Below are 11496 nucleotides of genomic sequence, written 5' to 3'. Positions count from 1 at the left end.
AACATTAGTCTTAAAAAACATCACTTTAGTTAAAATTATTTAAACATTGACATTTAAAAAAATTTCAAAATCAAAGTCCATCTCTTCGTTAGCATTAGCTTCAATATCTTCCTCTGACACCTCAGTTATCTTAGAGTTCCCACAATTAGTACCCATGCACATGCACCCTTTGCAGAATATTGAATAACTAATTCCTATCTTCCTACAACCGCAGTTTTTTGTACATCCTTTGGTACATTTACATGCTATTTTTTCAATCAAAGCTTGTGGTGCAGGAGCTTTGACAGTAAATATTGGAATTAATCCATATTTTCAAGTTTGCCCGGCCGAGTCAAGTGGATCAAAAGTATTACCTATAAAAAATAAGATTCAATCATAACACACAATCACATAAAAAAGTTATAATGGGGAATTTAAAAAATAATCCTAAAATCAAAAATCGTTGCAAGTACTTATTACAATTTGAAAAAGCATATCTTATTCAAAAATAACCCTAGAATTTTTTTAATACACCATTTTAAAGTAAACAGAATAAGCTTTCTTTTTTATTATATAATATATACATATACCATATAGAAAAAAAAGTTATAATGGGAAATTTAAAAAATAATCGTAAAAATATAAAAACTCATTAAGTCTTGAAAAAGATAACCTCTTTAAAAGAAGTCGTACAACATTATACATTAGACCATTTTAAAGGTAATTGATTTCTATTCCTCTTACATGTACCATTGCATATACCTAAAGTTACGTAGAAAAAAGTTACAGAACAATATTTGCGAAATAACAAGGAAAATTGCCCAAAATTGCTGTGAGTGGCAAACTTTGAAAAATCATATTTCGAAAACTGTAAATCATAATGACCTCTACCAAACATCATTTTAAAGAGAAAATATGTAAGTTTTTTTTCTGTGAAGCAATGTCTATACCTATATCTCCGTGGACAAAAGTTATGGGACAAAAAACAAAATTTCTTTCTTTTGGGTTTCTTTGTGATTTTTCTTTTGAATATATTTTTGTAAAAAAAAGTATCTTTGACTTTAAAGTTATATTTAGATAGGAAATTTAACCAGGAACAATTTTTATGTAGACGTGTTTGTACCAAAAGTGCATAGAACTCACCCTAATGTAACCTGTGCCCAGGGACTAATTCACCCATTTCTCAAAAACGCACCCCTTTAAATGGTAGCACTCCGCGGTTTTTTCATATATAGAGATTCATTGACCATATGAAATAATAAAACCCCGTTAACGTTGTAGTTCCTTTCTATAGTACATAATCAATAGCCTATAATAATCAAGATGATGCAATATCATTGCAATCAGATTTAGATAATTTAGCCAACTGGTGTCTTGATAATGGGATGGATTTGAATGTCAACAAGTGTCACATTATCCAGTTTTGTCGGAATCATCATTTATCAGTATTTAATTATACCATAAATGATCAATTATTGGATACGGTAGACTCAATTAAAGATTTAGGTGTTGTTCTTGATTCCTCTCTGAGCTTTAACCATCACATCAACAATATTACTCAAAGATCCATGAAAATGCTTGGCTTTGTTAAAAGGACAACTCGTGATTTCACGAACGTGTTCGCTATTAAAATGCTCTATTGTTCTTTAGTCAGGATACACCTTCGACTACTGTTCTCCAGTTTGGTCCCCACATTATTTACACCTCAAGAACAAACTTTATAGTGTTCAACATAATTTTCTTAGATATATTGGGTTCAAAAAACACATCAATTATAATTATACAGATATGGAACGATTTTTGAATATCTCTTCTCTGGATGTCCGTAGGAAGCATAAAGATCTTACAGTATTGTTTAATATTATCAATGGCATATATTACTGCCCTGAACTCCTTGCTAAAATATTGTTGTTTGTTCCACCATGATCAACAAGACAAATTCAAACCTTTCATATTTCTTTTCATCTCATATTTTATTTTTGTTCCTAGAACACTAAGACTTGCTAACTCCCTAGGTGACCTTTTACTTTTTGGTAACTCTGTTGATGTTTTTAAGAACCATTTAACCAAATTAAATATTTAGCAATGTCATAACCTTGTTATTTGTTAGTAATTAATGTTTTGTAATTATTTCACTTTGTCATGTCTTTTTAAATGTTTTGTACTCTCTCATTTTATTCTTATATATTCAACACTGTAATTATCAATATCTTATTAATGTATTACCGAATTGGGCTTGCCCGTATAAATAAATAAATAAATATAATTATTTATAAATACAGTTTTATTCATGATTGTGTTGTACTAGTGATAATTTGACTAAATGTGACAGTTGTGAAAAGGAAACTCTTAATTAAACAGAAACAACCTTCCTAAAAATATTTCCAGTATTATAATCTAGGTAGAACATTCCCGGTATAACAATAATCTGATTGGACAGAATTAAATATGTGATGAAAAATCTTATTACACGATTGTAAGTTAAAATTATTAAAAAATAATCAAAAAATAAATGTCCTTCATCTTCACTTGTTTTTTTATTTCTTCCATATCCGCTACAATATACTCATCAATCATTTGCATTTCTTTTTTAGAAACATCACCTTCCTTTGAAGATCTTGCCGTTTTTTTTTAGATTGTTTAAAAGTACCCAAAACATTTTTGGCACCCTTCATTTGATGTAGAATTATCAGTGTCAACATTGTACTTACACCATGAAAGGAACTGTTCAACCAATCAGATCAACCCTTTAGAAATACCTGTTTTTCTCAGTGTAGCAATTTCTTTGTATTCTTTAAATTATTTCTTTTTTTGGCACAGTTCTGTAGGAACTGTTAAAAATATTCGTCCCCACCTCTATTATTTACAAATAGTATCAGTTTTATAAACTTTGTTCTTTTACTGATAAGATTAAAAAAAGAAATAGTCATATACCCTAAATGAATATTAAAAAAAAAGATATTTTGTAAGAAAACTTTTATTAAATGAACACAAAATACATTTTTTCTTAAAATGTATGATGAAATTTAATTACTAAAATACAGAGAAAAGAACTAAGTAAATTAAATTTGAATTACAAGGCACAACGGAAATTCTTTTTAGTTACACAAAAAAATTACTAAACTGCTTATTAGAACAGTAGTCAAACATTGAAAAATTGGAATTCTTCTGCATGGCCTTGCACATGGGGGAAACACGTGCCCAATAATATTAAAACACATCATTGACACATTTCAAGTCTTAACATTACTATTATATATGTGTATTTAATACGATTAAGCAGGCTGAGAATGTGCTCCCTTCTTTCCAATAAGTGATTTGTGGATGTGGGGAATGACACCACCACCAGCAATGGTAGCCTTGATCAAGCTGTCCAATTCTTCGTCTCCTCTGATTGCTAACTGCAAGTGACGGGGAGTTATTCTTTTCACTTTCAAATCCTTACTGGCGTTTCCTGCTAATTCAAGAACCTGAAAACAAATAATTAATTAGGTAACATATCATCCAATAAATTTAATAACTGAGCAGTATGCAATAGGAAGATGTGATTATCAAAATTATAAAGGCAATCTACAAAATAAGCAAGCAAGATAAAAAACTGATTATTTCTCATTAGCATTTTAAATGCTGATGATGCCTAAAGACGTCATACCAAAGAATATATAGCACCTAGAACAAGCTTTTATATAAAACAGATGGTCACGTTTATAAGCAGGCTTGTTGATGAGGGATGTTGCGGCTACAGTGCGGGTGGTAATGAGATTGGTTAAGCTGTCGTAATAGTTGTCAGGTTTATGCACCTCCATGGCACCTACTCAGTTGGAACACAAAATCCTATGCTAAAACGTTACAGGGCCGTACCTTTCTATTATAGTATAATATATTCATTGGTCATACAGGTGTGCATGACGGCTTCAGGTATCATATGCAGATATGCACAACATTCGTTTAAAGGTTAGTATTTGTTTGACTTTGACTGAAACAAGTTGTCTTTCTATTGAGTAAATAGATAAGTGTTTTTATAACGTCAGTTTTGATTCATGATAAAGCAATTCCAGGGCCATCTCGAAAAATCGAGTTAACACACAGGTCGTGTTAGGCACATTTCACCAGCAATGAAAGGGTTAAGAGGATCGGTACGTATTTTCGGCTGCAATGCTATTCAAATGGGGATTCATTTTTTCAAATCCTGAGAAAACTAATAAGTATTTTTGAAAAATTTAAACGCAGAATGAAAGATTACTTTATTAACGAGGGCCGAAAGTCCCTGACAACCTCTATAATGTTTATTTTAATAAGTTACAGGGGTGAAAAAACTAAGAGAAAATTTAGTGTGATTTTTAATTTCAAATATCTCATTCAAAATAAACTTTTTATTTATTCTAAGGGACTTTCGGCCCTCGGTAATAATTTAGTCTTTCATTCTGCGTTTAAATTTTTCAAAAATATTTATTGGTTTTTTCAGGATTTGAAAAAAATGAAAACAATGCCGTGGTAATATTTTCCAAATCTGTCTTTGTCTTACAACGCACTCAACCGAATATAATATTGTCAGTCAGACACTGACAATCAGTGACAATTTTAAATATTTGACATTGCATCAGGAATATTTTGAGAAATTGATTAAATATTATTGATATGATATAGTGTATTTGATAAATAATTGATTTAAGACGTGAACTTAATAAAAAGTTATTTATTGTGTATTATTTGTGGAAGATCCAAGCAGAGAATACATCAGATATATCCTGTGATCCAAGTATTTTGTTGTTAGAGATGTTCAAAATTGTAAATCACTTTAACACTTTTCCTCTTTTCTCGATTGATTATTAGTTTTTGTTGTACAAATAAATTATTACAATCACTGAAAACATAGTTAGTGAAAAAATTATCACATTTATTAACTGAATTAATAATTTCCAATTATAAAAATAACAGTTATCCAAGAACATTCAAAAGCCATCTCTTTAAATTAATTATGACATTTTCAAGTAGAATGACATTCTAGTAATGTTTACATATCCACACCAGTGTGAATTTTACTACACGTAATTTGCCGTGTAAAGACAGAAAAAGTAGGGATACACGTAAAATATTTGCGAATTATGTACCCATAGCCTTAAGAGATAAATACAGATGTGCTACCAAAAAGTGAAAAATAAAGTGAAAAATCATTACATGACACATCAATAGAAAGATGTTTCAAAGGGCAATATCAGCAAGCAAAATCAATTTTAAATTTCAAAACTTTATAGTAATTCATAAAAGTGAGCTAGAAATATTACAAAAGGTGTGCAAATAGAGAAAAATTACACAAATACACTTGCATTAAAATTGAGTGATGGATATTTTTAAGCATATTTTTTGTTTCTTCAATAGCACCACAAAAAACCAAAAAATGCCCAAGGTGTTATTTGAACCTTGTTATCTATGTTAATTTAAATTATTTTTGAAATGCTAATAATTACTATTATTATCAATAATACATATGAAATACATATGAAAATAGATATTTTGCTAGTTGTAAATATCTTCCAAAATTAACTTTGCCATGCATAAAAAGCGCAATTACTATAGTTTATTTTTTAACCAGGAAGAATAAACTAAAAAGACAGATTCACAGCCAAGAAAGTCACTAGAATAATAACCAAATACATCTTCTTTTTTGCTTGATCTAGTCGGCCCTCAATGGTAATCCATAAGTATTAAATTAAATTAATATGTCGCTAAAGAGTTCCAAAAGCAACCTGTTTTTATATAAAAGCAGACTAACAATCTAAAAATTAAAGGAATAACAAAAACACAAAAAATCACCCCTATATCTTAATTAACCTATGAAATGTCACTAGTGTCAAAATTTGATAAATGTCATTAGTGTCAAAATTTTATAACAGTGGAGTAAACTTGCCTGCGGTTGGACCAATTACAAACAAGCAATACAGAGCAGTAAATTTGAATCACTCATCTTGGTTAAAAAACAAACAGTACAACAATAATTCTAAAAGTAATGTACTTCAAAAATTATAGGGTCTACCACAGATTAATACTTAATCCAAACTACGGAAAAATAAAATTGTAAACAATACAAATGTGAAATAATGTAATTCTTACTTCAGCTGTGAGGTATTCCAAAATGGCTGCAGAGTATACAGCAGCTGTAGCTCCAACACGTCCATGACTTGTAGTCCTATTTTTTAGATGTCTGTGAATTCTTCCTACAGGAAACTAAAAGAAATAATTTATTGGGATTTACAAAGTTCTAAACTGTTTATTATCTTGTTTAGACTTTTTGTTATAACCAGCCGAATGCAAAACAAGTATTAACACTTTCGCCGCCAAAATTTATTTCAGAATGTTCACCCGAATGGTGCTGTCTGCACCGATTGAGAAATAAGAAAGATACCATATGGTGGTTCTCGCAGTGTTAAAACATTTAATATTGCAAAAAAATTACTAGTTCACTGCTAGTGTGGTTTGATAAAATAAGTATTGGCTTACAAACAAGGGGTTAATACCAAAATATATGATAATCATAAATTGTCATGAAGTAAAGAGTACATATTGAAAATTAAAATAAAAATTTATAAAATGTTTACGCATAAATTTCTCAACATTATTTGTTAACACCTTGATGTGTTATGAGATAAATATACCTTGTATTACACTAACGGTTGGCTCTGTCAACTTTATCATAACGCACAGTGGCAAAGGTTCACTTACAGGACATAATGTGCCCTGTAACGCATTCAACATAAGTTTATAAATCTGTGGTACTAAGGCAAAACCCGATATGTCAAAAATTATCAATTTTTTGTTTTTAAAGCCAATATGTATATTGAGCAATGAACAATATGATGACAAAACCCTACATGGCCAAACGCATCCATGTAACCAGTAGATGATGAAATTAGTTTCCGAAATGTCCACTATTACAACAACACCGCAAACTTTTAAACTGATCTGCTGCAAAATCACATTTTTTGACATATCGGATTTGCCTTAGCACCACAGAAATATCTCTAAATGCAGCCAACATGTTAATTTATGTTAAATTAAGAAACTGAATCTATCTTCGTTAATGTTTATAATTAATATTCAATTATATTTACTTCTAATATTCATTATATTTACAATTATTTATTTAAATTTTATTATATTTACTTTTTGAATTTACAAATAATATGAAAACCACAAGTTTAAAAATCAATTAATTTTTTATACTTAGATCATCTCTCAACCTCTTCTGACAATGGTCATGCTTCAATGTTCCACTGGTGATTTGTCTTATACTCCGTCTACCCAACAGACGGAGTAATCACCTGAATAAATCACAATATTTCTTCAAAATACCTTAACGCACGACCTTCTACACAATACCTATAACAAAGTATTCGGTAACTGGTATTATCAGCATTGTGTACAAGGCCGTGCGTTAAGGTATTTTTAAGAAATATTATGATTTATTCACTTGATTACTCCGTCTGTTCGGTAGACGGAGTATAGGCAATTCTCACCACTCTTCCTTGTGTCATTATGTTTTGCGTTTAGAGATATTTATAAACATACACTGAGTGCGTTACGAGGTTTATATTATGTCCCTTAGTGGACATATTGCGAACTTGGTATACACTATACTGCCATCCTAAGCTAAAAGAGTGTATCTCAAAATTTTTCGATTTTTATATTATGGTTCGTAAGGACCCCAAATACATGTTTAACCTATTTCCTAAGCGAAAAAGATGCATTTTAACTCTATAGTGCCTAAAAATTGGTAATAAAATTAGACGCATCTATACTAGTGCTTGTAATAAAAAACCAATAAATCACAATAACTCAAACAACCTATTCTACATTATATCATATTATTTTTATTGTATGCAGAGGACAAATTACAATATTATGTATCAATAAAATGTGTTTAGCTTGATTCCTATAAATATATAATACACTCAATAGGAAGGCTCTTTTATTCACATGTATTTCCCTATATTTATTAGAGAAAAAACTGTAGATAGATAAAGCTAATTTTCTGAAGTCAAAATTAAGTTGGTTAAAGCATAATACAGTCGAACCCGCTCTATATAGAATACCTCTTATACAGTTGAGTCCGCGAGTCTTTACCCATGCGTCATCATTTAAAGCATACGAAATAAGTCAAAAATTTACTAAACGCAACAGCAAATGGATATTATTCCGATCACGGGTTATTATAAAATTTGACTTTATCAAATAAATAGAATGTCAAATTTAAGTTTTGCTTTAAAATTTTGGTGCATATTTGCAGCTACATTTGAAGTAGCTTAATAAATTATTTTATTATCATTGATTAATAAATAAATAAACAATTTATAAAAAAATTCAATAACATATTTTCTTTTTGTTATTTTATTCACTTTGGCGGAACCTTAAACACAAGCATTCAACTGTGTCAACAATGAGGTTAGCTTTGTACCTTGTCAAAATTTATCGTAAAATAACGAACTTATTACAAAATTTCTAACACCAATATAAAATTAGTTGTGAAAACAACTGTTTGTATACTATAAAAAACTTCAAAATGCAAAAATTCAACAAAATAACAGCAAAAAATTCAGCAAACTGACAGCCACAAAAGTAAACAAACCAAAACGTCAGAAATTGTACTTAAAATATGTGAAGACATCCCCAATCGTCTTTCTTTGTATCTATCTCTTTTCAATATACTGAGTCTAAATCGTTCATAAAAATAACATGTGTTTTTAGTTAATAACAGGCAGCAGCTGGTTTGTCATTAATTGCATGCGTGGAAGAGAATGATGCTAAATAAAAAGTATGTGTTTTATCTCACCAGGTATTAATGACGCATGGGTAAAGACTCCCGGACTCAACTGTAGGAATATCCCTCTTTAAGAAATAGAAATTTGAGGTCCCGAAACGTTTCTACTAGCCATCAATGATCGGTTATTAGAATATCCCAGTTATAAGAATACTTTTGCTTGGCACGAAGGCTATTTCAATAAGCGGGTTCGACTTTATATGGAATTTTGATATCTCAGAAGGAACAGAAATACTGTTTATGTGCAACATAACTTTTTTAACTTTGTACATTAACTTTTTAGAAAGTAAACAAACAAAAAACAAGAATTAAGGCACAGATAACTATTTATACATTACAAATTATCTATTAAAGAAATTTAACTTAACCAAGAATAAAATAGTAATATTGAGACTGTAAAAGGAGCATTAAAATACAGCCTAATTTTTATTTTGTATCAATACTTTAAAAATGTCTGTTAGTTGGCATAAGGCATAAACAAACGGCCAAAAGCCCGCCAATTATTCAATTTCACACTGAATATGGTTTTATAGATCGGTTTCAATATTTAATATCTTCAAAATTCACCGCCGTATAGATTACAATAAATTAGGTCATACACTGATAAATTGTTAGCAATTATTTTTTTAATTTAGCATTCTTTCCGGGAAAAGGGTTATGGCAAACTAACCTAAATCTATGATAACAAAAAAAAAACAAAATATGGCAAAAATGAAAATGTATCTTACCTGTAATCCAGCACGCGCTGAACGAGAAACCGCCTTAGCTTTGGCTTTTCCACTATCTTTACCAGCTTTGCCACCAGCCTAAAACAATACATATTTAATATTTGTGCTATGTAATATAGTAATGTTATTTTTACATTGTTCTATTTATCTACGGATAGGAACGCATTTTAAATAATTATTTTCTTTAATTTCTAAAGACACTCACCATTTTGCAAATTTATCTTCTGGACTATGAAACTGAAACGATAACTACCGACTCCTTTCAACTAAATGTAGCATACGCAACGATAATGGCGCCAAATGAACGATACGAACAAATAGAAACACATTAAAGAGGCACGTGACTTACGGTGACCAATTACAGAATAAAACCGAAGCGGGAAATTACTTTATTGATTTAAATAATGACGCTTATGGTGGCTTGGCTTGGATTTTGGACTGGAAGTACGTTCCGTAATGTAACTGTCAATTTTATATGAGACATGTGCCGAATTAATAGATTACCTATGTTTTAAAATAATAAATATTAGCAATAAATAAGGGCAGTGTTTTTGTATTTCACTTTTAAAATATTTTTAAATGTAGTTGTTAATAGAAGAGAATATAAATTTACTTTATAAATATTTATAAAATAGCTACAATTTTAAATTTAAACGCTGAGCGTTAACAAAGTGTCAAAGCAAAATCGACCGACCTGCTCATGGTGGCGGTTTTTTGAAATTTTATCAGGACGCTTTGTGTATGTTTAAATGAGACATTTAAAAAAAAATGCCGTGTCCCGCTAGTGGGTGCATTCAGCAGACACAATCGCTAACTAATCGATTAGTGATTTTCTACTGAATGCCACATAAATTGTGACATTCAGCATGTAAATCACAAATCGATTACTAATCGATTAGTTAGCGATTGCGTCTGCTGAATGCACCCAGTGATTATGTATTAATATAAACGCTGTGTCTAGGTACACGCTAACGTGTACGCAAATAAAAAAGTTAGATACACGCTTAAACGTCATCAAATCAGTGACGTCATTATTTAGCGTGTACTATGACTGGGTTTTTTGGTACACGCTAATTTGAGCCGCGTGTATGCTGTGGTATTAAGTATCTGTAAGTATCGCGAGTGTCAGAGTGTGGTTAGAATTTGTCTAATCGCGTTATGTTTACACTTCAATATTGATTTGTAAAGAGTTTCCTTATTTTTTACTTGTTTAGTGTTTTTTTTTAATTAACTATATGGAGTGTGGACAATTATTTAGTTCTTTTAATGAGTTTAACAACATTCTAAAACAGTATGAAAAAGATAAGAGACAAAAATTCGTGATTAACGGTAGCAGAAGTAATAAGATAAAATATACGGGGCGATTGATTAGTGTGATAAAGCCCAGTAGATCCGCAAGTAATAGATAGCAATAAAAGTTAGTATCAAAAATTTTAGCAAACTTTGAGCTTCATATTACAAAATTACTAAAATTAGTTAGAATGTTACAGGGCGTTCGATAATATACTCTCGGACCAAACTTATGTTTTTTAAATGGAACACCCTATATTTTATTTTATGTTCGAAATCTTCTTAACTTCCATATCACAAAAATATAAATGTTTATTATGTTATACAGGATATTTACAAAGTTATAACCAATTTTCTATGAAAATCGTAACAAGTTCAACTCCCTGTATAAATAAAAATAAACACCAAATAAACTGGTATAATTAACTTACGTATAAAAATTATTTTAGCAGTATTTTGTATATATCGTTAACTAATATTTATTTTGCTAACCTGAATATATACTTTTATATGCATATTGTTTTATTACAATTAAGTTTCAAACATCTGAATAGTTTTGCTTCCGTTCCCCTTCCCTTAATAAAAATATTTTCTATCAAACAAACAACAAACACTAAAAATATCAAAATAGCGTGTACCAAAATATAAAGTCACCGCGCACGCTAAATAATGACGTCACTGGCT

At 30.0% G+C, this 11496-nt stretch overlaps 1 protein-coding gene across 1 annotated transcript; it reads right to left on the bottom strand.

The window, feature by feature from the left end:
* Window positions 1–2940: 2940 nt before the first annotated feature.
* Window positions 2941–9950, bottom strand: LOC126878776 (histone H2A.V). The gene is made up of 4 exons (XM_050641673.1): window positions 9728–9950; window positions 9523–9600; window positions 6091–6204; window positions 2941–3449 (listed from the first exon to the last, which is right to left on the bottom strand). The coding sequence occupies exons 1-4, from the start codon at window positions 9728–9730 to the stop codon at window positions 3255–3257; spliced, it is 390 nt and encodes a 129-aa protein (XP_050497630.1). The 5' UTR covers window positions 9731–9950; the 3' UTR covers window positions 2941–3254.
* Between the last annotated feature and the right edge of the window lie 1546 nt (window positions 9951–11496).

The sequence above is a fragment of the Diabrotica virgifera genome, chromosome 1 (assembly GCF_917563875.1).
Source record: "Diabrotica virgifera virgifera chromosome 1, PGI_DIABVI_V3a".
Lineage (NCBI taxonomy): Eukaryota > Metazoa > Arthropoda > Insecta > Coleoptera > Chrysomelidae > Diabrotica > Diabrotica virgifera.
Note: the sequence above shows the minus strand (reverse complement) of the source record. Positions and strands in the feature narration are given on the sequence as shown.

Coding starts and splice junctions, on each gene's coding strand:
- LOC126878776 (XM_050641673.1), bottom strand. Junction 6,205..9,522: donor CAGCGCGTGCTGGATTACAG/GTAAGATACATT, acceptor TATTTCTTTTAG/TTTCCTGTAGGAAGAATTCA. Junction 3,450..6,090: donor TGGAATACCTCACAGCTGAA/GTAAGAATTACA, acceptor ATTTGTTTTCAG/GTTCTTGAATTAGCAGGAAA.